The 12865-nt window shown below is 49.1% G+C and overlaps 1 protein-coding gene across 1 annotated transcript; it reads left to right on the forward strand.

Annotated features, from left to right (window-relative positions):
- The first annotated feature begins 1953 nt into the window (after nucleotides 1-1953).
- Nucleotides 1954-4105, forward strand: LOC125917134 (interleukin-31-like). The gene is made up of 3 exons (XM_049623398.1): nucleotides 1954-1969; nucleotides 2141-2289; nucleotides 3684-4105. Exons 1-3 carry the CDS (start codon nucleotides 1954-1956, stop codon nucleotides 3996-3998), a joined length of 480 nt encoding a protein of 159 aa, XP_049479355.1. The 3' UTR covers nucleotides 3999-4105.
- The last annotated feature ends 8760 nt before the right edge of the window (nucleotides 4106-12865 follow it).

A 12865-nucleotide genomic window follows, 5' to 3' on the forward strand; every position in this document is an offset into this window, starting at 1 on the left:
CGGATTAGTAACCATTAGTAATTGATTCCATCTGCAAAGTCCCTGTAATGTAATATAATTATGGGAGTAAATACCAGAGGGTGAAAGTCACATGGGCAAAATTCTGCCTACCATGGACTTTGCTAGAGGATTTTGAAGAAATTGTTAGGGTAAAAACCATACTGTGGCGTTTGGGGAAGTGAGGTAAATGTGCACGTAGACCATTCTGTTAAGAAACTTGGATAAGAGGAAAGAGACAACAGGGACTGGAGGGGAACTAGGGATTAAGGGTGGAGGAAGGGGGTTTCTGACTCTTTTCTGTTGTGCATGTTGGATTCTGTGGATGGCTCTGGTCTGGCTTCCTTCCTGTGCTCTTGACTCCTATCCAGTTGCTGACTTGACATCGAATGCCCAGTGGGCATCTTGAACTTAACTCATTCCCGATGAGACTCTTGATTTCTCCTCTCCAGGCTCCTTTTCCCTCAGTGCAGAGCAACTACTCAGTTACTTCACCAAAATCCCAGGATTCATCCCTGATTCCTCTCTCGGGTTTACCTCCACATAAGGCCATCAGTCGGTTCTGTGGACTCCATTTCTGTCCTCTCTACCCTGGTCCAAGCCACCATTACCTCTATCTAGACAGCCACGTAGCCTCCTAACTGGCCCCTCTATTCCATCTTGGATTTACACAATCCATTCTCTACTCAGGGGCCTCTCTCATTCTTCCTTCTTAACCGACTGAGCCACCCAGGTGCTCTATTCTTCCTTCTTAAAGTACACCAGAGCCTATACTCGCCTCCCTACTCGCCTCCCTGGACAGCCGTCCAGCAGTACCTTGTCACACTTGGGATAAAATCCAAGTTCTTTATCATGGCCTCAGAAGGCCCTCTGTGTCCTGGCCTCTGTCCACCTCTCTACCCTACTACCCTCCCCTTCTTTTGCTTCACTCCAGCTCCCATGACCCATTTCCCATTCTTGGCCACACCAAGCTCACTTTTGCCTGAGGATTTTTACACTAGTGTCCTCTACACGTGGAACACCCTTTCCCCAGATCTTCCCACAGGGACACCTCCTCAGAGAAACTATTCCTCGTCACTTAGAGTATCTCACCTACCACTCTCTCCTTCTCCCATCACCTTGTTTTATTTTTATAGTTCTTATTACCTTACACTTTCTTGTTTGATAATGTGTCTACTGTCTGCCCGTTGCCCATCAGAACACCAGCTATCAGGGCAGGGACCTTGTTTAACTTCTTTGCCACCATTCCTAAGACCCTAGAAGAGTCTATTATTCAAAATATGAATAAGCACCTTCGACAAATAACTCTGGAGCACAGACTCTGGTTCTAGGCCTTGTCGTTGCAAACACACAGTTGAGAATCCAATGATGTTCAAGGCCAAGCAGAACGGAGATGAGGCCTTTGACTCACCATATTCACTGTGGTTATCGGGGCCATCCCCGCACACTGGCATGGGCATACTTGAGAAATTTCCAAAGGTAATACATTTTGAGAAACCTCATGCCAGCCTGACGCCTACGCATACTCACTGTGACCCTCCCCAGAAATTCCCTGTGGGGCACTGACCCTCAGCTCCTGTAAATCATCTGTTCCTGGGGAGTTAGGCCTGTCAAATCTGGGCTTCAAAATTTCTTCTAGTCAAATCGACAAGCTTTTTCCCAGAAGAAATGGCAAAGATGTGTGTGCTTTCCTGTGTGTGTCTGTACTGAGTCAGGCATCTGCCCACCTTGAGGGTAACCTCAGCATTTCCTTCCAGTCCCGCTTTCACCCAGCCTCGTGGGGCAGAATATTGAAAGTGTTTTCTGGAGAAAAGCTGAGCAATGATTTTGCCATGGGCGGGACGTTGATCGCTCTTTTCCCTCACAACTGGCCCTTTATATATCTCCCAGAGGCCATGGCGAGCACATCTAGCTCTAGAAGCTGTTGCCGGAGCAGGCCCTGTGTGCTCTCTCGCCATGCTCTCCCATGCAGGTACTACTGTGCCCTGATGCCTGTTTCATGAGCGTGGTCTTGTCCCGTTGGATAGAGAAGACTCTGGAGGGGCTTGGCCAGTGGTTGCTCAACAACGGCTTCGGTGGTTGCAACTGGGGTGGGCAGGGGGCGTCTGGCCACGTGGCCCACAGCATCATTTTTTTTCTCCAGGACCCGCCAGGTTTGCCCTGTTTCTGCTCTGCTGCATGGAAACCTTGCTGCCCTCCCATATGGCACCCACCCATCGACTACAACCAAGTGACGTCCGAAAAATAATCTTGGAATTACGGCCCATGTCTAAGGGACTTTTGCGAGACTACGTAAGTGCCCTTACAGATTTCTTCTCCAGGCCATTTCTTTAAAATGCCTTCCGTTTGCCCCTAGAAGAGGCCTACTATTTTTAGCCCCCAAGCTAGGGCTGCGGATACACCAGGAAGAGATGGGAACAACTAGACAGGATACAATGGAATTTTCATGAGGGTTGGAGGCAGAGTTTAGCCCAGACAGTCTGAAGTTCAATGACTTCTCACATACTATAGGATCTGCTTTAGTAGGTCTGTTCATTCTTAACATATCTAGTTCGCGGTAATGTTACATGGATTTTCCTGCCTGTAGCACAACCCTAGGGACGGGCCATCTTGCCTGACCATTTAGTTGCCTGCAAAGGTCAACCTCAGCTGTAAATGATGTCTCAGTGAATTCAGGATATTAAAATCCTCTTGGGGCACAGAGAGTCTCTCTTACCGCAGAGAAGGGCAGTGAACAAATTGGGGGTCTGTTTGCATGCTACTTTATTGTTTAATTAGGACCCAGTCTGCTTCTGCCAGAGGCTCTGCTGACTCCGACCCCATTGGGAGGAAAGTATGAGGTTGAATAAATGTAAATACTCTTCCATTTTCCCAGAGTTGTCTTCAAGATAGAACCTCTTGGGCAGCTTTGATTAAACGAACAAATAAAACCCAAAACCTGGAAACAACTCACAAAATTGGTCTAGCCCTTCCCTTCCACCCCCTGACATTTAAACCTTAGCCTTGGCTTTAACGGGCACAGAAACAGAGGTTGTTACAGCCAAGGTGACTCTGCAGTTCAGGCTGGTGAGATGCCGTTAGCATTTCAGTTGAACCCCAAATCTCTTAGTCCTTGGGAAGAGGGACAGGAGAGGGTGTGGTCTGGAGTCAGAGGGTGTGGTCAGTATGTTTGGAAAAACTCTCCCTGGCATCTTGGAGGCCTTTCCAGACGTGCACACATCCCCCTGACGAGCTGGGGATACACTGGCTTTAATACAGAGTCACAAAGAGCAAGAAGCAGGATGGAAACCCAGATGCTTTCCTATTCCCCCTCTCTGAGCCCCAGAGCAGCTAAGAGAAGATTCCTGGGGAGGTGTGTGGAGGCCTTGGTCGCATGGAGCAGGGGAGGCAGTATGGAGCAGTGGTTATCGGTAGAGGCCTCAGAACTGCTGCCGACATGGGTTAGAATCCCGGGTCCGCCCCTTGATCTTGGGCCAGCTCTGTGAACCAACTGACCTTTAGCTTCTTCTGGGAAAGGCAATAGTGGTGACCACAGCCTCACACGGTGGTGGCACCGATTACATGGGATGGCAAGGGGGACGTGCCCACCCAGCCCATCACAGAGGGAGCGTTCGGACGTACGCACTTTGACTTCTAGCCGTTACTGCGGATGTAATGTTCACCCATGTCTCCTCCCCGTCCCACAGCTGAAGAAGGAGATGGGGTTGCCAGAATCTAACCATTCCTCGCTACCGTGTCTCAGCTCTGACTCCCAACTGCCGCACATCAATGGCTCCGCCATCCTGCCTTATTTCAGGGCGATCAGACCATTGTCAGATAAGAATACTATCGATAAAATCATAGAACAGCTGGACAAACTCAAATTTCAACGTGAACCAGAAGCAGAGGTTTCTATGCCTGCAGACAACTTTGAACGTAAAAACTTCATCTTGGCCGTTTTACAACAGTTCTCAGCGTGCCTGGAGCATGTGCTTCAATCATTGAATTCTGGACCCCAGTAGGCCATTCAAGGCCATCTGGCTGAACCTATTCCCTTTGGAATGGTGGAAATGTCTGAAGCCTTGAGAAAACGTAACTGGCAGGCTAAGGGTGACTGCTCTGCTGTAAATTATTCCAATGAATAATTTCAGTGAGTCCCCAGATGGGCTAGTCCCGGGAGGACTGAGGTATAAATGTGTGAGTTAACTTGAAGAGATGTCAGGTTATGACGCTGTTCTCCGTCTTGGCATTTATAGAATGTTTTTCCTCGGCAGACTTAAATCTTATCTTCATTATGCCTTTGCGAAGGCAGAAGGCGATACCTGTGTTAATTTATTGGTTTTTATTGTATCGAGAGTGTTAGTGCTCCTCAGGAACTATTTAATAAATTATATTGAGTTTTTCTCATGATCTGCTTTGGATTTTGTGAGGGGGTTAAAATCAGTGGCTGGGAATCCAGGCTGGGTGGTGTTGTGGCTGAGGGAGCGTGGGGCATGCTGTGGAAACAGATACCATTTCTCCCCATGGGACAGGCTCAGTAGCAAATAAGAGTAATTCTAGCAGCGACAACCATTTATTGAGGATTTTCTTTATGCCAGGCCATGTAAGTACCGTTACTGTCCTCTTTTTTTTTTTTTTTTTTAATTTTTTTTTAACGTTTTATTTATTTTTGAGACAGAGAGACCATGAACGGGGCAGGGGCAGAGAGAGAGGGAAACACAGAATCGGAAGCAGGCTCCAGGCTCCGAGCCATTAGCCCAGAGCCCGACGCGGGGCTCGAACTCACGGACCGTGAGATCGTGACCTGAGCTGAAGTCGGACGCCTAACCGACTGAGCCACCCCAGGCGCCCCACTGTCCTCTTTTTATAGGTGGGGGAAACTGAGGCAAGGAGTCATTTAGTGACTTGCCCAAGGCCACACTAGCTGTTAAGTGGCCACACTAGCTGTTAAGGCAGACTCACACTTACCCTTCACCACTTTGCTCAACCTTTGTCCCTCTCTGGGCAGTGACTGGGTCTTAGGAGCACTTAAATGGCGTGTCCGGTACAGAGCAATCATTCAAGTGTCTCCTGCACGGTTCCAAACTGGATTTCCAGTGCCTCTGCTCCTGTAAAGTCCTGTTCCATCATTGCCTCCATGACTTCTACGTAGCCAGGGCCAAAGATTTTCTCATTTGAATGAATGTTGAGTCCAAAGTCGTTAATGGTTCTTTGAGATCATTTGGACCAATGGCTCTCAACGCATGGCCTCCGGGCCAGCAGCATGGGCATCACCTGAGGGCGTGTTGGAAATGCGCATGCGTGGGTCCCACCTCACACCTACTGAATCAGACGCTTTGGAGGGGTAGTCAGTGATCCGGGTTTTAACAAAACCTCCCCGTGATTCATGTACACGCTGGAGCCTGAGAACCACAGATCCTGGGTTGAAAAACACCTTCATATTCATCTTATTTGGGGGAAGATGAGGCCCAAAGAGATCCTCTGATTTGCCCACGTTCTCATATCGGGCGGGTGGGGGGGGTGGTGGTGGTGATGTTATTGGGGCTCCGAGAGCTGCAACTCACCCGGGAATTCTCTTTCTTACTCTTGTGGGTATTTCTACTTCAGCACCTCCCGGGGCTCTGAGGCTACACACATCGTAGCCTCCAATGACCAATGACAGTGTTTTGGTCAGCCTTTCCCAAAATATCCACCGTGGTGCTCGTCTGTCATTCTTTTTGACTGTCCTATATCAGAACACATTTACTATTGTTAGAAAAATTACCCCCAAGCTGGGAAATCAGGCAAAAAAGATGACCACGTGTCCTTCCAAAGAGTAAAATAAATATCCACTAGTCTGCAGTGATACAAATAAATGGAGGAAAAGGGACAAATGTTCCTTACAGAATTCTAATTAATAAACATAGAAGGAATGAGGGAAATAGAAAATCACCATTAGAACACCTCAGTTGTGGGGCGCCGGGCTGGCTCAGTCAGCAGGGCACGCAGCTCTTGATCTCGGGATTGTAGGTTTGAGCCCCACATTGAGTGTAGAGATTACTTAAAAATATAATCTTAAAAAAAAAAAAAGAACACCTCAGTCATAATTGCTGTGGGCAAGATCTACAGATGAAATTAATGGGTGAACTGCGAAGAAACAGGAAATTTGCTTCACGACAAAGTATCTTCCCACAAATATTTACTAGTCATTTGGCAGTTTTAACATAGGTCTGCAAATTCTTTGATATTTCCCTTCCAGGAGGTGGAGGGGAACTTCCCTCCTTCTGATGCAGGCTGGATCTGTGATTTGCTTCTAAAGCACTGAGCACAGGAGGGCAAGACAGCCACACACGAGGGAGAAAGCGACAGACAGCACCCCTGCGTGAGGCAAACAGAGCAGCCAGTGGATGTCAGGCACCCCTGATCTGCCGTGGTGGGGAGGGTGGCTCGTCATCTCTGTGGGACTCTTCCCCCGGATCCACACCCACCCCTTTGCGAGAAAACACCAGGCAAACCCGAGTCAAGGGACATTCTACAAAACCCCTGACCACAATCCTTCAAAGCTGTCAGCGTCAGGAAAATCAAGGGGAGACAGAGAAACCTCCACCTGGGGACCAAGGAGACATGAGGGTTGGGTGCAGTCTTGGAGGGGATCCTGATAAAGGACATTAGTGGAAAAACTGGTGAAAATTCAAATGAAGCCTGCAGTTATGTGAATTTCTTAGCTTTGATCAATGTACCACAGTTATGTAAGACGTTCGCATTTAGGAGAAGCTGGGAGAAGGGAATATGACAATTCTGTACTATCTAGAACTTTTCTGTATAACTACATTTATTTTAAAATAAAACACTTGTAAAGGGACCCCTGGGTGGCTCAGTCGGTTAAGTGTCCAACTTCGGCTCAGGACATGATCTTACGGCTCATGAGTTTGAGCCCCGCGTCGGGCTCTGTGCTGACAGCTCGGAGCCCGGAGCCTGCTTCAGATTCTGTGTGTCCCTCTCTCTCTGCCCCTCCCCTGCTCTCTCTCCCTTTCTCTCTGGCGTGCGAATGCGTGCGGGTGCTCTCTCTCACACCCTCTCTCTCTCTCAAAAATAAACATTAAAAAAATAAATAAATAAAACACGTGTAAAACTCCACTTCTTCCGTCCCACGAGCCACATTTTAAGTGCTCCAGAGCCACATGTGGTGAGTGGTTCCTATACTGGACAACACGGATGTAGAACATCTCCATCGCCACGGAAAGTTCTATCAGACAGCACTGCTCTCAGGGGATGGGGCATGATTTGTTGGGCACGATTTATTCCTGAGTAGGTCCCAGAGTCTGTGAATCTGTAGAAATTGTAGAAAATGTGTAGAATTTGTAGAAATTTGTAGACAATTGATAAGGTACAGATCCTTCCTCTCTGGTAGAGAAGTAACCCCAGAGGTGAAGAGGGTTTTAGTGGCGGTGAGGATGAGGCAAACACCTCCCTTCCCATCTCATTCCAGCACTCATTTCCCTCAATGACGATGGAGAGACAGAGAAAAGGAGATGTCACCTTCCCGTATTATCATTTGAGCCAGTTGTGCTGTGCTGACTGATGCCTTCACTGATGAGGTAAACAAAACTTTGGCACCTAAGTTACCTGGAATTCAGCTAACAAGGACCCACACGTAATTAGAATCTCTTTCGGTGATAATCTGCCAAAACCCGGAAAGAGGCAAAAATACCGTCAGATTCTGGCGTTTTGTCAGAAATTTAGTATCTCCTTCATCTACTCATTTCCACGGTGTGTCCTGTGCTCAAGACACTCCAAAGTAATGACTTAAAAAAAAAAAACCAATATCACTGACTCACAGAGGAAAGGAAAACAAATGTTCCAGAGTCACAGGGAAGCAAAAACTACTAGGATCTAATACGATATGATTAATACGACACTCTCGGAAGCTGAGTAGAAGCTTAAAGTCGCCCGATTTATAAAAGAACAGGCAATATCGAGCTTTAAGAAAAACATTTTTAAGTAAGGTCATCTTCTTGTTCTGGAGAATTAAGAGGTAAGAGGAAAACTAAAAAGGAAATAGAAGGGGTAATCAGATAACGAATGAGGAGGAGGAGAGAGAAGAGAAGGCAAAGAAGTGGTTAAATGTAAACTAAGAAATCAAATAACCAGTAAATGTGAAACTAGGCTGAACCTTACTAGTAACCAAGAAAAGCAAATAAATAGGAGGTCATATCAGCACCGGCTTTACACACGATAAGGCCTGATGGCAGCAATGGTGCGAAAGGCCTACTCAGCCACTTCCGGAAGTAGGTGTCTGTCTCGCAGAGGATTCCATCCTGCCGACCCTCTCCTGCTATTCTCTCCTGGTGGAATTTCCTAAGGAGCTGATCACAGACTGGACACATGCAGACACAGACGCAGACACAGACAGACACACACCCGGGGGGGCGGGGGCTAACAGCATTCGTGACAATATCAGAAACACACGAGGAAACCTGCGTCAGGGAAGGTCATCTGAGGAGCAGGTGCCAAGGTGGGACTCTCCATACCAAAGGCTCAGCAGTAGCAAAACTGTGAGGGGCAGCGGAGGCGCAGGGGGGACTGAGGCCAGGCCCCGGGCCCCCGTGGAACAGAAGGCTGGTGGCAGCATGTTAGACTGAAGTGCTTTTCTTTTCTTTTAATGTTTATTTATTTTTGAGAGGGTGGGGGAGAGGGGGAGGGGCAGAAAGAGAGAGGGAGACAGAATCCAAAGCAGGTTCCAGGCTCTGAGCTGTCAGCACAGAGCCAGACACGGGGCTTGAACTCAGGAACCGCAAGATCGTGACCTGAGCCAAAGTCGGAGGCTCAACCGACTGAGCCACCCAGGCGCCCCCTGAACTACTTTTCTAAGACAGATTGGCGAGGCTGTGGGGAAATGTGCCGAGTCACTTGTCAGAGGAACCTCGTGTCCCTCAGAAACGAGCAGAAATGTCAGCGTCCCTGACATGGTCCCTGGCTGGGAGAGGCCTGTGGGGGACACAGTGCCCCCGCATGATGGGCAGTGGATTTCTGAGCCCATCGTGTGAGCTCCCCCTGAGTTCTAGAGAGAGAGAGAGCCTATATGGACAGAAAGCAAGACTGGGATAAGGCCAGGATAATTTTCTTTCTATTTTTATGTAGTTTCCAAATTTTCTAAATTTAGGAATGTATTATTTTAGGAATCGGGAAGATAAACACAGTTTCCCATTTTGAAAAAAATAGCCGCGTGAGAAAAAGAGGTTGAAACATGGAGCGTTTGAGGGGTTTTCCAAGGACCGGCGAAGGTAACGGTCTTTGGCCCGAGGCTGTTCACTGGCGCAGGGGGTTTGTCTCTTCTCCCCGATCGCTGAAAGCAGCCTGGGGTCCGCTCTTCACAGCCCTGAATCTGCGTCTCAGACTCCCAGCTGACAGGCACAACCGAAGCAGCTGGGCAGGGGCACAAGTGACCTCTAGCGTAACCCACGTGGTGCGACTTCCCCCTGCCCTTTTGTGAATGATCCCAAACTATAGTAGTTTATAATGAGAAGGAATACTCAGTGTCTGTCTCGCAGAGGCTCTTTCAGACCCCACCTTTTTTTTTTTTTTTTTTTTTAATGTTTATTTCTGAAAGAGAGAGAAAGAGTGCAAGCTGGGGAGGGGCAGAGAAAGAGAAGGAGACAGAATCCTAGGCAGGCTCCAGGCTCTGAGCTGCCAGCACAGAGCCCAACACGCGGCTCGAGCTCACAAACCATGAGATCACGACCTGAGCCGAAGTCGGACGCTTAACCGACTGAGCCACCCAGGTGCCCCCAGATCCCAACTTTCTTAATTTACTTATTCAATGGCCCCGGAAACATTCTGCCTCCAACAGCATTGGTGTTAATAAGAGCAAATGTTCTCGGGTACCAGGTTCTGGTTTAGGTTCTGGTCCTGTACTTTCTGTATGTGATGTAACCTTAGACAAATTATGTCATCTCTCTAAAGTATGCAACCTGGTAGTGTGTGTGTATATGTATATGTGTATGTGTATGTGTGTGTGTGTGTGTATGTATGTTCAACCATCCCAGAAATCTGATTCCAGAACATTCTCAGCACCCCCAAAAGAAGCCCTATACTCCTTAGCAGTCATTCCCTATTCTTCCTCCAGCTCCTGCAAACCACTAATCTACTCTTTTTTTTTCTTTTTCTTTCTAAGTTTATTTATTATTTTTAGTAATCTCTACACCCAACGTGGGGCTCAAACTCACAACCTTGACATCAGGCAAGAGTCACACGCTCTACCAACTGAGCCAGCCAGGCACCCCACCACTAATCTACTTTTTGTCTACGGATTTGTCTATTCTGGGCACTTAATATAAATGGAATCCTACAATAGGTGGCCTTGTTTTTTTCAATGTTTATTTATTTTTGAAGGAGAGAGAGAGCGTGAGTGGGTAAGGGGCAGAGAGAGAGGGAGACACAGACTCCAAAACAGGCTCCAGGCTCCGAGCTGTCAGCACAGAGCCCGACGCGGGGCTCGAACCCACGGACCGCGAGATCATGACCTGAGCCGCAGTCGACACTCAACCGACTGAGCCACCCAGGTACCCCCCGCCCCGCCCCCTGCATACCCACCCATTAAGCAGTCACTGCTACTCTCCCTCCCCCGCTGGCCCTGGCAACGCCAATCTGCTCTCTGTCTCCGTGGATTTACCTCTTCTGGGTGTTCCATACACGGAATCTTACACTGTGTGGCCTTTTGTGTCTGGCTCCTTCAAGGTGGCACGGTGTTTTTGAGGTCCATCCACATGGCAGCATGGGGTCAGGGCTTCATCCCCTTTGAGGGCAGAATAATACTCCTCAACTCTGTTCGGTAGTTTTCAGGGTAAAAGTCTTGCACTTGCTTCATTTATTCCCGAGAATTTTCTTCTTTTTGACGCCATCGTACGTGGAGTTGTTTTCTTAATTTCTCTTTTGGGCTGTGTATTGCTAACGTCCAGGAATGCAGCTGATTTTTGTGTGATGCTCTCGTGTCCTGTGACCTTGCTGAACTCATTTGCTGGCTCTACTAGGTTTATGTGCACGTGTATATCCTTCAGGGTTTTCTATATATAGCATGATGTCATCTGCACACAGAGAGTTTTAGTGTCTTTTTTTTTTTTTTTTCCTCCAGTTGGAACGCCTTGTATTTCTATGTGTCGCCTAACTGTGCTGACTAGAACCTCCGGGACGGTGCTGAATCTGTGCCCGTCCTAGATGGAAAGCATTCGGCCTTCACCAGTAAATACATTAGCTGTGGGGTCTCCTCAGACGCCTTTATCGGGTCGAGGACGCGCCCTTCCTCTCCTGCTTTGTCGAGTGTTCTTATCATGAACGGTAAGCCTGAGTTCACGCCTGTGGAAGATAAGGATAACAATTCTTACCACCCAGGGTCTTTTGAGGATACAAATGGCACCACGGTGGAAGCCTCCAGGCTGGCTGCTGGCACATGTTATTGCCACCAGGCACACCCAGGTCTAGAGCTCAGATTTGCACTCGGTGATAGCGCTGCTGGGCAAGTGGTGTGCTTCTCTAAGCCTCAACTTCCTTATCTCTAAAGTGGGGATGATAATAGTTACCTGCTTCACAGGGTGTTGCATCACCTGGCACGCAGTGGTAGATACGACTTAACCCACGAGCTGGCTAGGCACCAGGGACACCGAAACTACGTGCTACGGTAGATGGCTGATAAAACGAGACGCGGTCCCTGTCCTTCGGTGGGGGCAATGACGCGAGGGCAGTACCGAGAGTGACACGACCAAGCAGAAGGTGCCACGTGACGTAAGTGACAGAAATGGAGCACCGGTGGTAGTTCGAAGCCCGGCGTGGGGTGGCGGCCTGCAGAGAGGGACGGAGCGCAGGGCCTCCAGGGGGGCAGGGCACAGAGGGAGGAAGCACGGGGCGTAGCTAACGGTCACGGGGAGTCCGCTTAGCCCGGAACCCGGGCGGTGTAACTGGCAGGGAGGACACTTGGGAGTCAGTGCTCTACTGAACGCCACGCTAAGGACTGGGGGACTTTATTCTAGAAGAACAGGAAGTTCTGAAGTGCTGGGAGGAAGACACATTTTTTAAACAAGGATGAATATTAGCAAGCCGAATGCTAGCTATTTCCTGACTTTTTTAGACCTAAGCTGGGAAGTTAGGCTCCTTCTTAACTCTGACAGTTCTGATACTTCTCAACTCTGAAGCCGCTGTTCCCTGGCACGGGACGGGGCCCCAGGCAGCGACATTTCCCAGAAAGAATTCACAGCACAAGATCTGGTGCCTGAGAGGGAGCCAGGCGGGATGCCGCGGGGCAGGGAGAATCGGGATGCCGCCAGGGTATCAAAGAGGGGGGATGGTCTTCTGCGGTAGCGTTAATGACACGCAAGAGAGTCGGGCGAGGGTGCGGTGTTGGGCTCGGGGAAGGTGGGGAGGAGCTGACTGTAAACGGGCTCACTTCAATCCTTCAGTGCGGAAGTGGGGTCGGCACGATTTTATCCGCATTTTCTAGACGGGACGCTCAGGCCCAGAAAGGGTGTCACTCGCCCGAGGCAGTCGGAAGCCAGATGGCGAAGAGTTTGGACTTTATTCAAAACGCAGCAGGAAACCACTGGAAGTTTGAGTGGGGGAGCCGACGCAGTGTCTTTAATAAGGTCACTCCGGGGGGGCGGGGGGGGGGGGGGCTCAGTCGGTTAAATGTGTGACCTTGACTTCGGCTCAGGTCACGGTCCCGCGGTTCTTGAGTTCGAGCCCCGCTTCGGGCTCTGCGCTGAGCATGGAGATTGCTTGGGATTCTCTCTCCCTCTCTCTCTGCCCCTCCCCCCCTCCCCCTCGTGCTCCCTCCCTCCCTCGCTCTCAAAACAAATAAATAGACATTTTTAAAAACACAAGGTCCCTCTAGCTCTGTGGGGAATGGGTGACGCGGAGCGTG

This window comes from Panthera uncia, unplaced genomic scaffold, assembly GCF_023721935.1.
Source record: "Panthera uncia isolate 11264 unplaced genomic scaffold, Puncia_PCG_1.0 HiC_scaffold_1519, whole genome shotgun sequence".
Taxonomy (NCBI): Eukaryota; Metazoa; Chordata; class Mammalia; order Carnivora; family Felidae; genus Panthera; species Panthera uncia.

What these genes read in the sequence shown, in the direction of transcription:
- LOC125917134 (XM_049623398.1), top strand. An exon ending in AGGGACTTTTGCGAGACTAC is followed by an intron (nt 2,290 to 3,683) that starts GTAAGTGCCCTT and finishes CCCGTCCCACAG; the next exon opens with CTGAAGAAGGAGATGGGGTT.